Source organism: Theropithecus gelada, chromosome 13 (assembly GCF_003255815.1).
Source record: "Theropithecus gelada isolate Dixy chromosome 13, Tgel_1.0, whole genome shotgun sequence".
NCBI lineage: Eukaryota > Metazoa > Chordata > Mammalia > Primates > Cercopithecidae > Theropithecus > Theropithecus gelada.
This window is the reverse complement of record NC_037681.1, coordinates 44,633,869-44,657,349: the sequence shown is the minus strand read 5'-3', so window position 1 is coordinate 44,657,349 and position 23,481 is coordinate 44,633,869. Positions and strand designations below refer to the sequence as shown.

Genomic DNA, 23,481 nt, shown 5'->3' with positions numbered 1-23,481 from the left:
CCCCCGCAACTCCCACTGCCGTGGGACCTACATCAGAAGAGGGGCACAGGTTGACAGTGCCTCTAACATAGCTTCCTGGATGACTGGCAAGTCTGAGGGTTTCCAGTGCAGTTTGAGTGATGGAGTCTAGTCGTTTTTGGAGGGATTGCCCGAATTAGTCCCACTTGTTTTGTTTGTCCTCACTACCAGCTGAGTGGAATTCATCCATTACTGAGACTGGGGGTGGGGAAAGACCTCTGGAAGTGATATGGACGGGAGGTACATTTGCTGGGGTCATTCCTGATGTTCCCGATAGACTCTTGATAAGGCTCCTGATGGGGAATGGCAGACTCATAAGGTGCTTCCTACAATTTAGGAGAGCCATACCAAGGCATTTTTTCTTGGAGAAGGGTACAGGGGCAGTTCTACAAGAGAAAAGATCATTAATTCCTCTCTTAATACCATACCTCCTGGGATCTAAGGCATTTCTTCCTCAGGTGCCTTCTTGTTGCTCTCTACTGCTATTAAACCTTGGTTTCTTATTTCAGAGCTATAACTTTACCATTTCCTAGTGATCCAGGAGAGTTAGATGTAAGAGGGACATTTTCATAAACCCTAACCAGAATTAACTTTGAATCCTCTAGATCACTGGTTCCCAATCTTTTTGGCACCAGGGACCAGTTTAATGGAAGACAATTTTTCTACAGATTTGGGGTAGGATGGTGGGAGGGGGGTGGTTTTAGGATGAAAATGTTCCACTGCAGATCATCAGGCATTAGATTCTCATAATGAGCATGCAACCCAGATCCCTCACACGCACAGTTCACAATAGGGTTTGCACTCGTGTGAGAATCTAATGCTGCCACTGATCTGACAGGAGGTGCCACTCAGGTGGTAATGCTCACTTGCCCACCGCTCACCTCTTTCTGTGTGACCAGGTTCCTAACAGGCCACAGACCAGTACCAGTCCGTGGCCCGGGGGTTGGAAATTCCTGCTCTAGATCCCATTTTACCTCAGTGGCCCAGCTGGAAGGTTTATGAACGAAGCCTGCCTGCAGTTCTCATTAGGGGCTAGAAAGATGCATCTTGTGCAGGAGTGGTCAGAGTAGAATCCTGAAATTTCACAATAGGTCTGTATATCTCCTGTGATCCCCCACCCCTTAGCCTATAACTTCCAGGATATGGGTCAGGCTCTTGAGGATGGTATTTAAGACCTTTTTACAGTTAATTCCACCCTACCTGTTTATTATTACTAACTCTAGTTATTAGTCTGCTCAGTGCACTTAACAGCACCTTGCACAAGCCTTGACTTCTCATGCTGTGCCCTTACGGTGTGAAATGTTCTTATCCCTCCTCTTCACGTGGCAAAATTCAAACTAAGCTTCAAGGCTCGGCCTCAGTGTTCTCTTTCCTGTCATCTCATCCTTGGTGCTTCTAACTCAGAATTGGCACAGCTATTTTTGTATCTGTATTAGTCTGTTTTCACACTGCTATAAAGAACTACCTGAGACTGAGTAATTTATGAAAAAAAGGGTTTAATTGACTCACAGTTCCACATGGCTGGAGAGGCCTCAGGAAACTTAAGGTGGAAGGTGAAGGGGAAGCACAGCACATCTTAATGTGGCAGCAGGAGAGAGAGAGAAGCAGCAAGGGGGGAAGTGCCACAATTTAAAACCGTCAGCTGTTGTGAGGAACTCACTCACTATCACAGGAACAACAGGGGAGAAATCCACCCCATGATCCAGTCATCTCCCACCAGGCCTCTCCTCTGACATGTGGGGATTACAGTTCAAGATGAGGTTCTGATGGGGACTCAGGGCTAAACTATGTCAGTATGTATTTCCGCTTAGGATTCTTCACAGGTGAATACTGTAAGTACTGTTAGTTTTCTAGAGCGTGAATTCCTTGAGGATGGGAATATTTTCCTCATCTTTTTATTGCCAGTATTTAGCTTGATGCCCATTTCCAGTGAGTGTTATATAGCACTTGTTCAATAGATGTTAACTGAGCAAATGAGTGAAAAGCCTTAGGGCTGTGCTATGTATGGTTATGATACAGCTCTACTCTTTGTGTCACTCAAATAGTAAATACTGTCATAAAGTGAACACTTGTGTTTTCTGTTTACATTTTAGAATTGTGTTTTGAGCATTCTCATGTATACACTGTAGATTATTCCACTTATGTTTCAGGAGGACCAAACATGTGGGCTATTACCTCTGAAGAACGTACTAAGCATGACAGGCAGTTTGATAACCTCAAACCTTCAGGAGGTTACATAACAGGTTTGTGTTTATAATTTTATTTGTGAATTATGGTCCTTATGTGATAGCTAAGAATTAGTTTTAATTTGACTGCCATCAAATTTGTGTTAATAAATGATAAAATTCATATCAGTCAGAATTCTAGAAATTAAAGAAATGGTAACTTTCTTATTTTTCCTGGAACTGTCTTAATTTGTTGTTTTGAATTTGGGATATGGAAGATTTTTCCTGAATCCCAAATGATAGTCAAGAATTTCTGTGTAATTGTCTAGTTTCACAGTTTGACATTATATCTAGAAAGTTTTCAGTTTATTTCTTAGATTCATTTCATGGAAAATCTAGACTTTTTGTTCTGGAATCTGTTTTCCTAATCCTAGCCCTCTGTCTTTGAGGCTATACCAAGCACTGATTGTTGATGCTAGCCCTTGTTTTGCAGAAAGACCACCAGAGCCAAAATAGGATTAATTTAGGTGTGCCTTTGAAATTTTTTTCTATTAATTAAACTTTTTTCTGTACCAAAGTAACTTAGTGCTTTACATACAATAGTAGTAACTATGAGAACAATGATATTTATTGAATTTTTACTATATACCAGATGCTATGCTAAGTGCATTATTTTATTTAACCTTTACAACAACCCTATAAAGTAGGCAGTATTGTTGTCTATATTTACAAATAGTGAAACTGAGACTAACAGATGTTATGTAACTGCCTAAGGTTACAAAGATGGTTAGTGTTAATCTGGGCTTTGAAACCATTCGGCCTGACTTTGGAATCCATCTACTTAACCATGTTATTTGTACTGCTATGATAGTAATTACCTTACCTGGTATTAGGATTTGATTACCCTGCTTACAGGTTAATAACTTTGTCCATTACTGAGGGAAGACCCAAGATTCCTGAGTCAAAGACAAAGAACCTTATGACTAACAGCATAACTAGCAAAATCAGCATTGGCATCTATCTTTCTGTTTCCTTTAGTGTTCCCTAAGTCCCACAGAGACAATGCAGAGAGCCCAGAAGAATGCTACATATGCTGTGTTACAGGAGAGGAACACTGAATTTGGGGAACCCACCCTTTTGTAGCAAGCAGTAAAGCAAGTTTGTCCCTTGTCTCAGTGGGAGACATTACCTGATTCCTTAAGACTGCTCATTACGAACCCAATTCTGAGAAGTGACCCAGACAGAGAGCAGTTAGGGTCTCACATTATTGACATACAAAGCAAGACACATAGGAGTGTGAAGAAACTCCAGTAGGACTGTCTCCTAACACCTGGTACTTTTTATATTGAAACTCTTTTAGGGAATAGTGTTTTTAAATATAAATTTTACTAAGTGGAAGTATTTTTTAAGGAAGATCCCAATTGTGGAAAAACTAAGATGAATACTATTTCATCACTGATTAATATACAATAGAAATGCAGATGTGACTTTTGTTTTAAAAATCTGTCTTATTAAAGTTATTTAAATAATTTTTATTTGTGTTTCTTTTGCATTATTTAATGATTGGTATTAAAATTATAAATCATTAACATATACCCATTATTATTCAGAAGCATTGGAATAATTTCATTTACTAATGTACTGCTTGGGTTTTGTTTTTATTACTTTCAGGTGATCAAGCACGTAATTTTTTCCTACAATCAGGTCTACCGGCTCCCGTTTTAGCTGAAATATGGTAAAGTGTTTTCTTTTATAGATGAACCTAATTTTCTGATAGTATTTTTTTTTGTAATATAGTGTTAACATAAAATTGTTTTTAGTTGCATTCTATTGGTTATTAAGAATATTTCTGCCAGCCCTTTGGGAGTCTGAGGTAGGAAGATTGCTTGAGGCCAGCCTGGGCAACATAGTGAGAACCCTGTCTCTACAGAAAATTAAAAAAAAAATTAGCTGGGTGTGGTGGCCCACACCTCTAGTCCCAGCTCCTCAGGGAGGCCAAGATGGAAGGATTGCTTGAGCCCAGGAATTCAGTGCTTAAGAGAACTATGATTGTGTCACTGCACCCTAGCCTGGATGACAGAATGAGACTCTCTTAAAAAAAAAAAAATTCCTTCAGTTTTTTGGATAATAAATTTTATTGAGCAAATAAAATGATTGAAAATAATTCTCTAATTTCTAATTTCATTAATTAGATTAATTTAGATAAACTAGATAAACTAATTTCATTAATTAGAAATAGTTCTCTAATTTCTAATTTCATTAGAATTTTCTAAGGGAAGATATATACATTGTCATTGAGAAAAATTCCCTTGTAATTTGGCAGAATCTCAAAATCCTCTGTTATTTTGTAGTTTCATTTATATCATAATACATAAACCCCAAATTAGTCCTTGCTTCCCCTGCTCCTTCTTTGAAGAAACGATTCTCCATAATATCTGTTTTTTTAAAAACGTTTACAATAAGTAACAACCCCTACCCCGTCTTTCCACTTGGAATATTCTCATGCCTGGCAGTGTATGAGGTACATAGCAAGTATTCAATAAATATTTGGACAAATGAATAAATTAAATTTGAAGTATTATACTCTTGAATTTTTTTATACCTAAACTGGTGGAATTCAGCCCAAAGGTCTCTAGATTCTGTATAGACAGTCAGTGTTTTATTAGTTGTTATCTCTGGTCAGTATTTCTTAATGTGTAGGTTTTATCTTTTTGTTATTATATATTTTAAATATTAGATATTTTAAATTTAGTGATGATGCACACGTGAATGCCGTATCATCTTTTTTACTTTGTTAACCTCCAAAATAACATTAGTTTTCCCACCACCACCCCACATACCAATCTACCTACCTCATGCTCCTTTTAGGGCTTTATCAGACCTAAACAAGGATGGGAAGATGGATCAGCAAGAGTTCTCCATAGCTATGAAACTCATCAAACTGAAGCTTCAAGGCCAACAATTGCCTGTGGTTCTCCCTCCCATTATGAAGCAACCTCCTATGTTTTCTCCATTAATTTCTGCTCGTTTTGGTAAGTATTAATTTAAATACCTGTATTTGCTACTTAAACTTTATCCCTAGACATATTTGAGTATTAGAAAAGGATTTGTTAGCACAAAATGACAATCCCCAAATTCCAAGTTAATTTTCATTTTAGAGATAATAAATATTAAATTCACTGTCACAGGTAGGGGATCCATGTGTTCTGGTTTTCTAGGGACAGTTCTGATTTATGCCTTTTGTCCTGGCACCTGGTCCAGTTAGTGTCTCCTTTTACAACTCCTAGTTGTGTGATAAATTATATGGTCTCCCTAGGTATAGCCAATCCCAAATACTAGTCTTAGTTTCCTCTCTCTCTCTCTATATATTAGTAATATAGAAAAAATTTTGAGCAGTTTTAAACTCACTTGAAATGGTTTGATTTGGGAGATAATTTAAAATTTTATGTAAGTTGAATTTTTTTTAAAGGTTAATTAGCCAGCTAAATTTAGGGCCAAAAGTTGCAGACTTTGGGCTCATAGGTTTACATATTCATCAGCGATAACCAGGTGGTATGTTTTCTGTTAATTTTGATCAGGCAATTTCTTATAATTATACGTGAGAAACACTCATTTTGAATGGAACATTCAATTAGGTATGTCTGTGTATCTGAAACATGTTCCTTCACTACATATTTTAGAACATAGAATTCTAGAGCTGGTTATAGGGGTGTGTGCCTGTAGTTCTGGCTGCCTGGGAGGCTGTGGGTAGGATTGCTTGAGTCTAGGAGTTTGAGGTTGTAGCGTGCTATGATCATACCTGTGAATAGCCACTTCATTCTAGTCTGGGCAACATAGTGAGACCCCCATCTCAAACAAACAACAAACTCCACAAAATTATTTCACTATTGTAGTGAATTCTGGAGATAAATACCAAATCGTTGTGTGACCATATTTATATATTAGTATTCTGCAGTTAATAAATGAATAAAAGTCATCACTTTGTTCTTTTTAAAGACTTGTCCTGGCCGGGCATGGTGGCTCAAGCCTGTAATCCCAGCACTTTGGGAGGCCGAGACGGGCGGATCACGAGGTCAGGAGATCGAGACCATCTTGGCTAACACAGTGAAACCCCGTCTCTACTAAAAAATACAAAAAACTAGCCGGGCGAGGTGGCGGGCGCCTGTAGTCCCAGCTACTCGGGAGGCTGAGGCAGGAGAATGGCGTAAACCCGGGAGGCGGAGCTTGCAGTGAGCTGAGATCCGGCCACTGCACTCCAGCCTGGGCGACAGAGCAAGACTCCGTCTCCAAAAAAAAAAAAAAAAGACTTGTCCTTGAATTCATAGGAATGTTACTTAAAAGAAAAGGAAAATATGTGACACACTTTCTTGCAAATAATGCATGTGCATAAATGGATCTCATAAAATATCTACTACTTACAATCTTTTTGTTTAGGGGGAGTGTGAGAGAAGAGGGAGTGTGTGTGTGGGGGGGCGGTGTGTGTGGGGTGTGTGTGGGTGTGAGTGGGTGTATGTGAGTGTGTGTGTGTGAGAGTGTGTGTGTGAGAGTGTGTGTGTATTAAGTAACTTAGTAGCACTGTATTATCCTATCACAAAAACCTCGTTGGATCTGGTAATACATTCTTTCCTTGAGGATACTCATATTCAATTGGAAAAGGCTGCTTAGTTTTATTCATGATGAGAGAGGAGAATATTTAACTCTTTACTAGGTATTTTCTTAGTTCATACAGATCAGAATATTAGTATTAGAGCAGCAGTTTACCTCCCTCATTGCTGGGTCGAAGGATAATTTCTCTGTGGTGTTTCGGTAAACATAGAGTCTGCCCACTGTACTGTAAACTTGTTTTTTGTATGTGTTTTATAATTGATTTTCTAGCATTGGAGAAAGTGTTTTCTTTTGACTTTAGGAATGGGAAGCATGCCCAATCTGTCCATTCCTCAGCCATTGCCTCCAGCTGCACCTATAACATCATTGTCCTCTGCGACTTCAGGGACCAACCTTCCTCCCTTAATGATGCCCGCTCCCCTAGTGCCTTCTGTTAGCACATCATCATTACCAAATGGAACCGCCAGTCTCATTCAGCCTTTATCCATTCCTTATTCTTCTTCAAGTGAGTACTTTGTTTCTAATGAGTCATTATTTCATGTAAAGAAAGAAACTATTATATTTATGTTTGAGCAGATACAAATTTCTTTTATCCTTTCCTTCTTTTTCTTTTTTAGCATTGCCTCATGGGTCATCTTACAGTCTGATGATGGGAGGATTTGGAGGTGCTAGTATACAGAAAGCGCAGTCTCTGATTGATTTAGGATCTAGTAGGTATGACTACCTAACTCTGACAGCTTTGTATTCTTTCAATAAGAAGTCTTTTTTTAGCAAATGATTTTTTTAAAGCTTTGAGCTTACCTAAGTTTTACTTTATAATGGCCAAGTACAAATACTTAAGGTAAATTTACTACTTACAACTCACATAAAATATATTATTTATTTTTAGAATTATTAAGTGTCTGTGGCATTTTAGTTTTGAAAAAATACTTCATGTAAACTAAAAATATTTTAATTATTTTTTTTGCCTAAAGCTGTGTACTTTTCCTTTAAAAGATGTGTATATTTCCCAAAGAGTGTCATACTCATTGTACATTGTTAATTTCTTTCTTGAGCAGATTATACTAATTTGGTATCTTTTAAATTTTACAAAGCACAAATGCATCAGTATTCATTACATTAATCATCCTTCATATAAATCACTATTATACTCTTCAGGGTAGTGTACGGAGAGTGTTAGATTTGACCCAGAAGAACAACATTCATATCCCAGGTTGAACACTCACTGATTCTGTGACCTTGTTTTTTCTTAACATTGCTGAGCCATAGTTTACCCATCTAAAAGATGGGGACTGTAATATTTTTTAAGTTTGTTGGGAGGATTTTAGAAATATTTGTAAAGGCCTTAGTACGATATAAGGTCTGGCACAGAGCGGATTCTTTATATGCGGTAGTCTCATGGAGTTCTATACTTCGTATGGTCTTTGCTTTACTAAGAGTAGTGATAATTGCTTAAAATTAAAAAAAAAAAAATGTAAAATGCAAAAGCAGTCACCATTGGCCAGGCACAGTGGCTCACGCCTGTAATCCCAGCACTTTGGGAGGCTGAGGTGGGCGGATTGCGTGAGCTCAGGAGTTCGAGACCAGCCTGGGCAACATGATGAAACCCTGTCTCTACTAAAAATATACACAAAAACTAGCCGGGCCTGGTGGCATGTGCCTGTAGTCCCAGCTACTCGGGAGGCTGAGGCAGGAGAATTGCTTGAACCCAGGAGGTAGAAGTTGCAGTGATCCAGGATCGTGCCACTGCACTCCAGGCTGGTGACAGAGTGAGACTCTGTCTCCCAAAAAAGGCAGTCACCATTATAGTATATAACAGGGGTCCTCAACCTTTTTGGTACCAGGGACTGGTTTCATGGAAGACAGTTTTTTCACAGACTTGAAGCAATGGTTTTAGGATGAAACCGTTACATCTCAGATCATCAGGCATTAGATTCTCAAAGGGAGCATCCAACCTAGGTCCCTCACATGTGCCATTCACAATACGATTCGCACTCCTATGAGGATCTAATGCCGCTGCTCACTGGGCAGGAGCTGGAGCTCAGGTAGTAGTGCTGACTCACCTGCCACTCACCGAGCCCTGCTGTCCAGCCTGGTTTCTAACAGGTCTGTGGCCCGACGGTTCGGGACCCCTGGTATATAAGATTCTTAATGCCTTGGTCTTACAAAGTTTAATTAAATATATTTTATTTAGCAACATAAAAATTTTAAATAAATTTTTTTATAGCTCAACTTCCTCGACTGCTTCACTCTCAGGGAACTCACCCAAGACTGGGACCTCAGAGTGGGCAGTTCCTCAGCCTTCAAGATTAAAATATCGGCAAAAATTTAATAGTCTTGACAAAAGCATGAGTGGATATCTCTCAGGTAAGCAGCATACAGTGCTGAGGAGCATGAGAAAGGGTCTTTTGTGTGGACTTCCATTGAAGAACTCTTATTTGAATTTGTATTGTGTAGCTCATCTGACATTTTAACATACAAAAAATTTAGCAGGCGTTTGATAAATACAAATACCTGAAGTTGTATAAGGATTCAAAGATGGATTCAACTTGATTGCTTTCTTCAAAGTTCTTTTTGTCAAGTCGGGCACCAGATATACCCCCAACTTTTTGGCAAAAGACCTGTCCCTTAAGAAGATCAAACCTTATCCTCTAAGCTTTGCAGTGGATGGAGAGCTATGGGTCACAAGAGAGAGTGTGTGGAACTTAGCCTCAGCTCACTTTTCCTGAGAATCCTCCTCTGCATTGGGCTTTTTCTCTGCTTACCCTATTATAAAACCTCAGGTGAGCATTGCTCACCCTTTAGTGCTCTAACCCAAATGTACCTGTAAAACTTGGCCTTAGTTCACTGTAAAACATTTGAGTCCAGGCTAAAATGTCATCCAAACTGTACTAATTGAAAACAGCAAAGGAGACATAAACAGAGGGTAATAGGCAAGTAGAGTTCCCACCTTCTAACTTTCCCACACCCCCTTCACTCAGCAAGAAATTATGATTTAGGACCGAGTAAAATAAGTGTTTAAAAATAATAGAACTTTAAGTGCTAAGTAACATAGAATGGGATATATTAAAGCTGAAGAGTTCAGATGAGGTATCTTATAGGAAGGGAGCATTTAAGCTCCATGAAAAAGTCAGGATTTCGACAGAGATCGAACGTGGGGGCATTTGATGGTGACAAATGAGAAATTAAGAGCAAAAAGTACATGGCCTATTTGGAGAATGAAAAGTAGTCTATGAAATAGGAGTCTAGGGTCAGTAGTTATGCAGAGAGGCAAGGGAACAAGCAGTAAGACTTTTGGAATTGATTGGACAAGCAAATATATACAGTATTTTATTTAAAGATACATAACTGTGTGATAACTATTTTTTAAAGCAAGGGAATTATGCATACAAAATTCAGGGTAGTGGTTACCTCTTGTGGAAGCATGGGAATAAGTCAAGGAACACAGATAGATTCAAGGCGTTTAGTAATAATGTAGTTCTTAAGATGGGTGGTAGGTTCACGGGTGACTTATTATACTTCTTAACTTATATATATACTTTGTATTTTTACATTTATTTCATATTACATAACTAAGATTTTCTGTAATTTTATCAAATTGCATGAAACAAGGTATGCTTTCTTTGACACGCTTTTTTTTACATTTTAATGTCTCTAAAATTAGGATGTGTGCTACAATTAGTGATGTCTTAGCACTGTGTCATAGTTTCATTAGCAGTGCTTTCTTATGCATAAAATAATAGTATGTCTTATAGCCAGTGGAATTTTAGATTCTGTGAAATATGGTATTGAACCATACTGGAGATTAATATAAAGTCATAATTCCTATTCTTTGAAAAAATTAACTTCTTTGTACCCTACATTTTGCATTTAAAAAGTTTATTTTGGCCTAGGGTGGTGGCTCACACCTGTAATCCTAGCACTTTGGGAGGCCGAGGTGGGCAGATCATGAAGTCAAGAGATCAAGACCACCCTGGCCAACATGGTGAAACCCTGTCTCTGCTAAAAATACACAAATTAGCTGGGCATGGTGGCACACATCTGTAGTCCCAGCTACTCTGGAGGCTGAGGCAGGAGAATTGCTTGAACCCAGGAGACAGAGGTTGCAGTGAGCCGAGATGGCGCCGCTGCACTCCAGCCTGGCGACAGAACAAGACTCTGTCTCAAGAAAAAAAAAAAAAGATTCTCTTTGCTAGGCATAGTGGCATGTGCCTGTAGTCCCAGCTACTTGGGAGGCTGTGGCAGGAGGATTGCTTGAGCCCAGGAGTCCAGCCTGGGCAACTTAGTGAGAGCCCATCTCTCTAATAAAAAGAAGTTATTTGTTTTCAGCTGAACGAAAGTCGATGAAAAAGATGCGTACAAAAATGTTCGCAACCTAAATGTTCATCAACAGAATAGATAAATGACGGTATATTTACTAACAGAATACTTTAAAGCAATAAAACCAAATGAATTGCTGATACATGGAACCATTTGAATGACTTTCGTAGGTATTGTATTGAATGAAAGCATCCCAAAAGGACCATACCATTTAACCCATTTATACGAAACTGAAGAACAGGAAGCCTAATTAATGGTGATAGAAATCAGAATAATGTGTTTGCTATGTGGGGAAGGGACCATGTGCAAACCTTCTGAGTTGCTGGAAACATTCTGCATCTTGATATCGGTGTGTATGTGCATACCTATGTAAAAATTCATTAGGCAGGCCAAGTGCAGTGGCTCACACCTGTAATTCCAGCATTTTGGGAGGCTTAGGCGGGCGGATCACTTGAGGTCAGGAGTTTGAGAGCAGCCTGGTCAACATGGTGAAACCCCATCGCTACTAAAAATACAAAATTTAGCCAGGCGTGGTGGTGGACGCCTGTAATCCCAGCTACTCTGGAGTCTGAGGCAGGAGAATTGTTTGTGCCTGGCAGGCAGAGGTCGCAGTGAGCTGAGATCACGCCACTGCACTCCAGCCTGGTTTACAGAGCTAGACTATGTCTCAAAAAAAAAAATTCATTAGCATACTTAAGAGTAGTACACTTTGTAGGCCGGGCGCGGTGGCTCAAGCCTGTAATCCCAGCACTTTGGGAGGCCGAGGCGGGCGGATCACGAGGTCAGGAGATCAAGACCATCCTGGCTAACATGGTGAAACCCCGTCTCTACTAAAAATACAAAAAACTAGCCGGGCATGGTGGCGGGCGCCTGTAGTCCCAGCTACTCCGAGGCTGAGGCAGGAGAATGGCCTGAACCTGGGAGGCGGAGCTTGCAGTGAGCCGAGATCGCGCCACTGCACTCCAGCCTGGGTGACACAGCGCGAGACTCCGTCTCAAAAAAAAAAAAAAAAAAGTAGTACACTTTGTATAAGTACTGTAAATGTAACAGTATAAACAGGTGATTTTGCATTGGGATATGAAGGGCAGTGAATGGGGAGCCAACTGTGGGGAAATGATCCTAATACAACTTCATTAGTATATGCCACATTGTATGAAGGTTGTGTATTGTGGTGTTTTTAGAGAATGTCATTATTATTCTGAGACCTACAAGGGTAAAGCTATGTATCTGTGGGTAAAGATAAGGTGTTCTATAAAAAGAATAGTTGCTGCTGGTGTCCTTAAGCTGAGCATGAGCCCCAAGAATATGAGGATGAGGCTAACGTGGACTTACATGTTTGTTTTTTTCAATAAATGCAGGAGTTTGTGATTTTTTTTTTTTTTTGAGACAGAGTCTTGCTCTGTCACCTAGGCTGGAGTGCAGTGGTGCGATCTTGGCTCACTGCAGCCTCTGCTTCCCGGGTTCCAGCGATTCTCCTGCCTCCTACAGGCACACGCCACCATACCCAGCTAATTTTTTTTTTTAGTAGAGACAGGGTTTCGCCATATTGGCCAGGCTGGTCTCGAACTCCCGACCTCAGGTGATCCGCCCGCCTTGGTCTCCCAAAGTTTTGGGATTACAGACATGAGCCACCGTGCCTGTCCAGTAGTCTGTTTTTTCCTTTTTTTCCTTCTCTTCTTCTCCCCCTAAACATAGTTTTTAAAAATTTGTTTAGATTAAGTCATTGATGTAACTGTTTCCTGAATCACATACTTTCTGGGCACTCTGTTAGGCACAGGAATACAGAGAGGAGGAAGACATGGTTCATACCTTTGAAGAGCCCATAGTATATAGCTCATGTAATCAAGGTGTTTAGTTACTTGTTTAAAAGTGCTGTGATTAATGTAGATGAGAAAGTGACTAACTCCAAGGATATAAGAGAGAATGTTTCACAGAAGAAAAGACATTAGAGCCAGATCTTAGAGGATAGACTACAAAGTAGAGAATGGAGGGTCTGGCATTCTAAGCAGAGGATATAGGATATCCAGAGGCTTGGCCGACTAAAAGTGTACATGTTCCAATGAGCTTTCCTTAGTAAGATGCTCTGCTGGATCTCTATGGCCCTTTGTATTACTCAGACTTTGCCTCACACCTATAAAGCCCTCCATGAATATGATTTTTAACCATTTACATTCCTCTTCCTCCTCTCTTCTGTTTGCTCTATTGCCTGATGCTAAGGGATCTTCTTTCAGTCCAAAAGGATCTTTTTTTTTTTTGTCCAAAAGCTGAAATAGTTTTGAACCTTTTTTTCATGTTTGAAATAGCCTTCCATCTCTCTTATTTAGAAGAATCTTCCTTTTAACACAAAGACCTACTCAAATCAATTTCCTAAGTGAAATCTGAGGAGTAATTAGTAGGGCGAGGCTCCGAGTTTAATTTCCAGTGTTTTTATGTGATTTATGTTAAATGTCCAGATTGAAAAAGTAGAATGAAAATGCTTTAAAAGTTATATAACATAAACATTTAGCTGCATATTGTAATATATGGTTGCTTTATCTAGTCCTATGTTGAAAGCCCAGTGGGACAATAAATCTAGCTGCACTTGGCTGGCTTTCTTGTAGTTGGAGCTGTTGCTGAGGAAGTGTTGGCAGATGTAATCTCTTGTGTGAGAGTTGTTTTGGACAGACCTTGACTCAGGCTGAACCCAGAGTGGCGCCTGACTCTTCTGCTACTCACAGCTCAGTCACCTAGGAGTGGGAAGTGCTGCACCTGCTGGGAGTACGAGAGGGCCCACAATCTTGGCCTCTAATACTCTATGCCTGATGTCTTGTTCTTTCATGTTAGCCACTTGTGTGTATTATTATCTTGCTGAAAAGACAGGGGAGAGCACTTGATACCACTAATTCTAGATTTGAAATTCCTTGGGGCAGTGACTGTGTTTGATTACTACTGAATGCTTAGCACCTAGCACATGGTAAAAACATTTTGATGTTAAAAGTTCCCAGGATACCCTAGTAGCATTGTTATTTTACAGACATAGCTATTTTGTTGTGCATAACTTGAAAGAGACTAAAGAATTCCTTTGTGATTTTCTCCGCTTAATCAGGTTTTCAAGCTAGAAATGCCCTTCTTCAGTCAAATCTTTCTCAAACTCAGCTAGCTACTATTTGGTAAGTTTGTCCCTTAATTACATTTGATTAACTATGCATTAATTAATTAAACTCTCTCTCCCCTATCATGAGAAAGATACTGTTTCTGTAAAAGTTTGTGACTCAGAGATGCTCTATAAAAACAGCCATTTGAAAGTTAGTATTAAGCTTGGAGGCAAATGTAATTGTGCAGAATGTTGTTGTACCCTTAAGCTACACCACATTTACAAAAAATATTTTCCCCAACAATAGATTAATCTTGGCATACTGTAACTTTTTAACTTTATAAACCTTTTAATTGTTTAAAACTTTTTAGGCCGGGCGCGGTGGCTCAAGCCTGTAATCCCAGCACTTTGGGAGGCCGAGACGGGCGGATCACGAGGTCAGGAGATCGAGACCATCCTGGCCAACACGGTGAAACCCTGTCTCCACTAAAAAATACAAAAAACTAGCTGGGAGAGGTGGCGGGCACCTGTAGTCCCAGCTACTCGGGAGGCTGAGGCAGGAGAATGGCGTAAACCCGGGAGATGGAGCTTGCAGTGAGCTGAGATCTGGCCACTGCACTCCAGCCTGGGCAACAGAGTGAGACTTCGTCTCAAAAAAAAAAAAAAAAAAAAAAAACCTTTTTGACTCTTGTAATAACACTTAGCTTAAAACACAAACACATTGTACAGCAAGATATTTATATCCTATTCTTTAAAGCTCTTTTTATTTTTAAAATTTATTTTTAGTTTTTAAACTTTTGTTAAAAACTGATACACAAAGACACCCATTAGCTTAGGCCTACAGAGGGTCAAGATCATCAGTATCACTGTCTTCTACCTCCACATCTTGTCTCACTGGAAGGTGTTCAGGGGCAATAACACGAATGGACCCATTGTCCCCTATGATAACAAAATAACAAAAAAATAACACTCTAAAATAACAATAAAAAATGCAGTATATCCTGAGACTTTGCTGAAGTTTCTTATCAGCTTAAGGAGATTTTGGGCTGAGACAATGGGGTTTTCTAAATATACAATCATGTCATCTGCAAACAGGGACAATTTGACTTCTTCTTTTCCTAACTGAATAATGTGCAAAAATCACAAGCATTCTTATACACCAGTAACAGACAAACAGAGCCAAATCATGAATGAACTTCCATTCACAATTGCTTCAAAGAGAATGAAATACCTAGGAATCCAGCTTACAAGGGATGTAAAGGACCTCTTCAAGGAGAACTACAAACCACTGCTCAGTGAAATAAAAGAGGACACAAACAAATGGAAGAACATACCATGCTTATGGATAGGAAGAATCAATATCGTGAAAATGGCCATACTGCCCAAGGTTATTTATAGATTCAATGCCATCCCCATCAAGCTACCAATGAGTTTCTTCACAGAATTGGAAAAAACTGCTTTAAAGTTCATATGGAACCAAAAAAGAGCCCGCATTGCCAAGACAATCCTAAGTCAAAAGAACAAAGCTGGAGGCATCACGCTACCTGACTTCAAACTATACTACAAGGCTACAGTAACCAAAACAGCATGATACTGGTACCAAAACAGAGATATAGACCAATGGAACAGAACAGAGTCCTCAGAAATAATACCACACATCTACAGCCATCTGATCTTTGACAAACTTGAGAAAAACAAGAAATGGGGAAAGGATTCCCTATTTAATAAATGGTGCTGGGAAAATTGGCTAGCCATAAATAGAAAGCTGAAACTGGATCCTTTCTTTACTCCTTATACGAAAATTAATTCAAGATGGGTTAGAGACTTAAATGTTAGACCTAATACCATAAAAACCCTAGAAGAAAACCTAGGTAATACCATTCAGGACATAGGCATGGGCAAGGACTTCATGTCTAAAACACCAAAAGCAATGGCAACAAAAGCCAGAATTGACAAATGGGATCTCATTAAACTAAAGAGCTTCTGCACAGCAAAAGAAACTACCATCAGAGTGAACAGGCAACCTACAGAATGGGAGAAAATTTTTGCAATCTACTCATCTGACAAAGGGCTAATATCCAGAACCTACAAAGAACTGAAACAAATTTACAAGAAAAAAACAACCCCATCAAAAAGTGGGCAAAGGATATGAACAGACAGTTCTCAAAAGAAGACATTCATACAGCCAACAGACACATGAAAAAATGCTCATCATCACTGGCCATCAGAGAAATGCAAATCAAAACCACAATGAGATATCATCTCACACCAGTTAGAATGGCGATCATTAAAAAGTCAGGAAACAACAAGTGCTGGAGAGGATGTGGAGAAATAGGAACACTTTTACACTGTTGGTGGGATTGTAAACTAGTTCAACCATTATGGAAAACCATATGGCGATTCCTCAAGGATCTACAACTAGAAGTACCATATGACCCAGCCATCCCATTACTGGGTATATACCCAAAGGATTATAAATCATGCTGCTATAAAGACACATACACACATATGTTTATTGCGGCACTATTCACAATAGCGAAGACTTGGAATCAACCCAAATGTCCATCAGTGACAGACTGGATTAAGAAAATGTGGCACATATACACCATGGAATACTATGCAGCCATAAAAAAGGATCAGTTTGTGTCCTTTGGACATGGATGCAGCTGGAAACCATCATTCTCAGCAAACTATTGCAAGAACAGAAAACCAAACACCACATGTTCTCACTCATAGGTGGGAACTGAACAATGAGATCACTTGGACTCAGGAAGGGGAACATCACACACCGGGGCCTATCATGGGAAGGGGGGAGGGGGAAGGGATTGCATTGGGAGTTATACCTGATGTAAATGACGAGTTGATGGGTGCTGACGAGTTGATGGGTGCAGCACGCCAACATGGCACAAGTATACATATGTAACAAACCTGCACGTTATGCACATGTACCCTAGAACTTAAAGTATAATTAAAAAATAATAATTTAAAAAAGATTTAAAAATATATATATATAAAAAAATGCAGTATAGTAAATACATTATCCAGTAGCATATTAATAGGTGTTTATTGTTATTGAGTGTTATGTTCTGTACATAATTGTATATGCTGTACTTTTCTACAGCTGGCAGTGCAGTTTGTTTGTTCACACTAGCATCATCACAAACACATAGGTAATGCATTGCATTATGACAGCTACAATGTCCGCAGGTGATAGGAGTTTTTCAACTCCGTTATAATCTTATGGGACCACCATTATAAGTGCAGTCCATTGTTCACTGATATGTCATTATGCAGTTCATGACTATATTTTACAAGAAAAACTGTTGTTTTCTTTGATCTAATCCCTTCTGTGGAGAATCAGAGAGTATCTCATTTTTAATATAGGTAAATGTGATTTGGTAGGTGAATTAACCATGGAGTAAGATAAACCACTTTCTCAGAAGGGGTAGGTCTCTTTCTGTTTCAAAGTTTGTTCACTCTTTTATGTCATGAAAATCAAGGGTGAAAATTAACTCACTATTGAATGTACATATGTACATTCAATAGTGAGTTATGTAAATGTATGTATTTACATTTCACTAAAATAAGTGTACCCAGCAGTTTTACCATCATTATCTTCTTTTAAAAATAAAAAATTGGCCGGGCACGGGTGGCTCACGCCTGTAATCCCAGCACTTTGGGAGGCTGAGGCAGGCGAATCAGAGGTCAGGAGATCGAGACCATCCTGGCTAACATGGTGAAACCCCATCTCTACTAAAAACACAAAGAATTAGCCGGACGTGGTGGTGGGCACCTATAGTCCCAGCTACTTGGGAGGCTGAGGCAGGAGAATGGTGTGAACCCGGAAGGCAGAGCTTGCAGTAAGCCGAGACTGCCACTGCACTCCAGCTTGAGCGACAGACCTAGACTCCATCTCAAAAAAGTAAAATAAAATAAAAAATTGAACTTTTGAAGCAATATTTTACTCCGAATAGGCTTTATTAAGTTGTGAATTTTATTTTCTTTAGGACTCTGGCTGACATTGATGGTGATGGACAGCTAAAAGCAGAAGAGTTTATTCTTGCGATGCACCTTACTGACATGGCCAAAGCTGGACAGCCATTACCACTGACTTTACCTCCTGAGCTTGTTCCTCCATCTTTCAGGTGAGTGTGCCTGGAGGTCGAGAGCTATGGTTTTGATAACTTGGCAGATGTGATTTAGAAGAGAGTTAAATATTTGCACTGCCATTTATTTTAGTATTCAATGAGTAATACTGGAAAAGGGTACATGTTAGAAGTAGGTGTGGGCCAGGCATGGCAGCTTAACGCCTGTAATCATAACACTTTGGGAGCTGAGGTGGGAGGATCACATGAGGCCAGGAGTTCAGGACGAGCATGGACAACATAGTGAGACCCCATCTCTACAAAAATAAAAATAATTAGCCAGATGCGCCTGTAGACTTAGCTACTCTGGAAGCTGGGGCAGGAGGATCACTAGAGCATAGGAATTAGAGGCTACAGTGAATTGTGATTATGCCACAGCACTCTAGCCTGGGCAGCAGAGCAAGACCCTGCCTCAAAAAAAAGAAAAAAAAAAATGAGTGTGTTTTCATCATGTTATGCATAAGGAAGCTAATGACTAAGGAGATAAAGAAAAATTTGCCCAAGAACAAAAATTAGCTGAACCATGATTTGAATCCAGATTTCTCTGTCTTGAATATCCATATACTGCTATATATTGTAATGACATACCAAATTGTTTTAAATATCTTTAATACTATATTCCCAATATCAAATTGCTGTAATCACTGGTAGTCTGTGTAATCTAGTCTGAAAATGTCCAGACTGCACGATGCTAACTTTGTTGTTTGATTTTTTTAGAGGAGGAAAGCAAATTGATTCCATTAATGGAACTCTGCCTTCATATCAGAAAATACAAGAAGAGGAACCTCAGAAGAAATTACCAGGTATCATTGAGTGTCAAAGTTGTATATTTATACTGAATTCTTTTAAATTCTACCTTTAAATGTAACTGAATATTTAGAATGTTTATATTTTTAATATTTTATGTGCTATATGAGAAAAAACTTTGATAGATGGGATGTATTTTGATATTGATAAAATTAAGATGGCCAAAATGAAAAGAGTATGAAGAAGAGACAATTATATGTATTTGACAGGATTATAGACATCTAAGTTAAAGTATTTCTCCTACTTCAGCCTGAGTTATTAGAGCAAACTTTGTAATGAAATCTTTACCTTTAAAAACATTTAAATATTGGTTGAAATAATACATTTGTAGCTGTTTTAATATATTAGGATGCTAATGACATCAAAACAAATGTATAACCACACAGCTTTGATTGTCCTTGAAGAAGAGGAAAAAGTCGAAAAAGTTTTTTTTTTTCCCCTGAGACGGAGTTTCTCTCTTGTTACCCAGGCTGGAGTGCGCAATCCCGGTTCACTGCAACCTCTGCCTCCCGGGTTCAAGCAAGTCTCCAGTCTCAGCCTCCTGAGTAGCTGGGATTTCAGGTGCCCACCACTATGTCTGACTAATTTTTGGTATTTTTAGTGGAGACGGGGTTTCACCATGTTGGCCAGGCTGGTCTTGAACTCCTGACCTTAGGTGATCACCCGCCTTGGCCTCCCAAAGTGTTGGGATCACAGGCGTGAGCCACCACGCCCGGCCAAAAAAGTATTTTTATTGGCAAGTTTATAAAAATTATTTCTCTCTTGAATGGATTCAAAGTTAAAAATTTTATTTTCTAAAATTGAATATCCTTGAAGAAAGTAGATATTTTTCCACTTAGATATGAGTTAAAATTATCCTCAGGGGAAGTATTCAAATACTAATAGCACTCAAATGATCACAAGGCATAAGTATTGTAGAAACTAGATTATAGGTTCTGTAGGCTGTTCATGTGTGCGGATGCTGATGGCATACCCTGTTCAGTTACTTTTGAGGACAAACGGAAAGCCAACTATGAGCGAGGGAACATGGAGCTGGAGAAGCGACGCCAAGCCTTGATGGAGCAGCAACAGAGGGAGGCAGAACGTAAAGCCCAGAAAGAAAAGGAAGAGTGGGAACGAAAACAGAGAGAATTACAAGAACAAGAATGGAAGAAACAACTTGAATTAGAAAAACGCTTGGAGAAGCAACGGGAATTGGAGAGACAACGAGAGGAAGAAAGGAGAAAAGAGATAGAAAGACGAGAGGTTATTTTTAAATTTTTTATTTCTTAAAATCATTACATTTAATAAGTGACTGTATTTTATTTGATTAAAAAATGCTTATTTTTGAATTTTTGTTTTGCCTTTTGCTCTGCATCATTTCGTTCTCATCCTATACAAATCTGATCCTTCCTTCCCTTGAGGAGGAAAAGAGGCTTCTTGCTTATAAGGAGTTTTCAGAACTGGTAAGTGGTAGAGAAAGCATCCTCTGCAGGTGATATCTCAATGAAAGGAGGATTGACTGCAGACATAAGTTGAGTGAGGAGCTAAGGTTAGTTAGCCAGCTGAGCAAGTCATTAGACTAAAGCAAGTTTAAGATCCAGATTAAGAGTCCAAGGAATTCGAGAGGCAGAAAGATGAGAGTGGGGCATTGAAAGTCTCTCTAGAGAGGAATCAAGAGGATGGGCTTACACAGGCCTTTGGGATAGTGTTGCTGGGAAAGAAGGGTCCTTAGGAGGACTGGCTGTGTTTTAAAGGGCCAGGGATGAATCACAGAAAGTTATTGCGCACTGAAATAATATAAATAGAATTTTTTCCCCCAGATACCAGAATAGAGGGGAAATTATTCCTGTTAACATTTATATTTATGAAGTCATTCTGTAACTTATTAAGAGAAAAATGACTGTAACAAAAGGATGGTCTTCCAACCTGGGCAACATGGTGAAACCCCGTCTCTACAAAAAGTACAAAAATTAGCCAGGCATGGTGGCATGTGGCTGTAATCCCAGCTACTTCGGGGGCTGAGGCAGGAGAATCGCTTGAGCCCAGGCTGTGGAGGTTGCAGTGAGCCAAGGTGGTGCCACTGCATTCCAGCCTGGGTGACAGAGCGAGATGCTGTCTGGGGGGGGGGGGGGGAAGATCTCTTGAAGAAATCAGAAAATATGATAGATGAAGCCACTTTTTTGGAAGTCTTTAGACCCATTAATAAAACTAGATTTGCCTAGCTACCCTTAGCCACTATAGCCACTAAGTGCTAAACTCTGCCTAACTTCTATTGTCTTCCCAGTTTTTGAATCATGCAAAATTTTTAATTTAAAAATTAAGTTTAATTCCTTTTTTTTCAGGCAGCAAAACAGGAACTTGAACGACAACGTCGCTTAGAATGGGAGAGAATTCGGCGACAGGAGCTTCTCAATCAAAAGAATAGAGAACAAGAAGAAATTGTCAGGTTAAACTCTAAAAAGAAGAGTCTTCATCTTGAGTTGGAAGCACTGGTATGGCTGAAGTTTAAGTGAAATCTATCTGAATGATGCCAGAGCTACCTGTTGAAAAATGTAATTGTGGGCCAGGCGCAGTGGCTCACACCTGTAATCCTAGCACTTTGGGAGGCCAAGGCGAGTGGATCAACTGGGGTCAGGAGTTTGAAACCAGCCTGGTCAACATGATGAAACTCCATCTCTACTAAAAAAAAAAAAAGATACAAAAAAATTAGGCGGACATGGGCCAGGCGTGGTGGCTCACTGTAATCCCAACATTTTGGGAGACTGAGGCAGGCAGATCACAAGGTCAGGAGTTCGAGACCAGCCTGATCAATATAGTAAAACCCCGTCTCTACTAAAAATACAAAAATTAGCCAGGAGTGGTGGTGTGCACCTGTATTCCCAGCTGCTTGGGACACTGAGGCAGAAGGACCACTGGAACCTGGGAGGTGGAGGCTGCGGTGAGCCAAGATGGCGCCACTGCACTCGAGCCTGGGCAACAGAGTGAGACTCCGTCTCAAACAAACAAACAAACAAACAATTAGCCAGCTGTGGTGGGTGGTTGCAGGTGCCTGTAATCCTAGCTACTTGGGAGGCTGAGGCAGGAGAATCACTTGAACCCAGGAGGTGGAGGTTGTAGTGAGCCAAGGTCGCGCCACTGCACTCCAGCCTGGGTGACAAGAGTGAGATGCCATCTCAAAAAAAAAAAAAAAAAAGAAAAATGTAATTGTGTTTTAAAATCTCTCGTGAATTAGTTATGTCTTAATGTCATTAAATAGTCACATTTTCATATAAACAAACTGTACAATATGGTTTACTGAGAAAAGGATAATGACTCAGAATGCTGAGAATTATGTTGTAGCGTCAGTTCAGACACTGATGAACCATGTACTCCTGGGCAAGACATTTCCTTTCTCTGTGCCTCACTTTTCCCTTGCATGAAATCAAGAGTTGTGTTAGTTGAGTGATTTTCAGTTTTCAGATTGGTCTCTGTAAGATGGTCTGAGGAGGACCAAGCAGAGGCAGGAGAGGGGAAGCTTGGGCAGCAGAACAGTGATCTCTCCCCAACTCTTTCCACACTTCACAACAGAGAAACTTGACATTTATGTGCTTTATTTTTCTTGGTGTTTCACTCAAGATTTGCTTGGGGAAAAAAAGATTCTACTATTAAAAAGACAACAGATTTGAAACTGCTGACTTAAATGATCTCTTACAATTCCGGTTCTGCAGGATTGTAGTTCTTAGCTAATATTGGCCACTAAGCAGTTTTTACAAATCAGATGTTAGAGGGTCAAGTTGTTAAAAGACTTTGTTTGAAATGCGTGGTGAGAAGATATAAAAGATCTGGCACTATTCTGCCACAACCCTAGAATCCCATGAGCCTACCTTGATCATATAGTAGGGTTTTGCAAAAATGCATACCTAGTCGTGTAGTAGAGCCAGATTTAGATCTTGTGTGATTATAACATTTTATTTGGTTGATGACTTGAATTACATTAAAAATTACTTTTTAAATCATCACAATATCTTTAGTCAGAGATATTCTATGCCTTCAAATGGATAGACATACATACCACAAGTATTAATCATGCCAGAGTACTACAAAACAGTTGTAAAAAACTTTTAACTTCTTTGCACTATTTTAATATGTATGTATCATCTTGACTATATATAATGGGGAGAGACCTTAAGATTGATTGTTTTTCCCTCAAGAATTGGTGCATCACACGAAGCACAGTAACAGGTGAATGTGCAGAGTCTGGAAAGGTCCAGAGCCTATACGTATCCCATGTTGAGGATAAGAATGTGAGCTCCAGCATAGATACACATATTCCTTTCAGTGTATGTATTTCAAATATGAAACATACTCTTCAGTAAAACTTTTCATC

At 39.4% G+C, this 23,481-nt stretch overlaps 1 protein-coding gene across 6 annotated transcripts in view; it reads left to right on the top strand.

Annotated features, from left to right (window-relative positions):
* Window positions 1-23,481, top strand: part of ITSN2 (intersectin 2) — a 155,570-nt gene that overhangs the window by 40,064 nt on the left and 92,025 nt on the right. For 5 of the 6 annotated variants that reach the window (XM_025353792.1, XM_025353789.1, XM_025353786.1 and 2 more), the window contains 11 exons: window positions 2,169-2,261; window positions 3,855-3,918; window positions 5,052-5,215; window positions 7,090-7,293; window positions 7,406-7,502; window positions 9,016-9,155; window positions 14,194-14,257; window positions 18,189-18,326; window positions 19,044-19,129; window positions 20,116-20,378; window positions 21,458-21,607. In XM_025353792.1, coding sequence (XP_025209577.1) covers window positions 2,169-2,261; window positions 3,855-3,918; window positions 5,052-5,215; window positions 7,090-7,293; window positions 7,406-7,502; window positions 9,016-9,155; window positions 14,194-14,257; window positions 18,189-18,326; window positions 19,044-19,129; window positions 20,116-20,378; window positions 21,458-21,607 — 1,463 coding nt within the window. Of the gene's footprint in view, window positions 1-2,168; window positions 2,262-3,854; window positions 3,919-5,051; window positions 5,216-7,089; window positions 7,294-7,405; window positions 7,503-8,819; window positions 8,895-9,015; window positions 9,156-14,193; window positions 14,258-18,188; window positions 18,327-19,043; window positions 19,130-20,115; window positions 20,379-21,457; window positions 21,608-23,481 lie in introns of all 6 variants that reach the window. The other variant, XM_025353790.1, reaches the window with a different exon arrangement.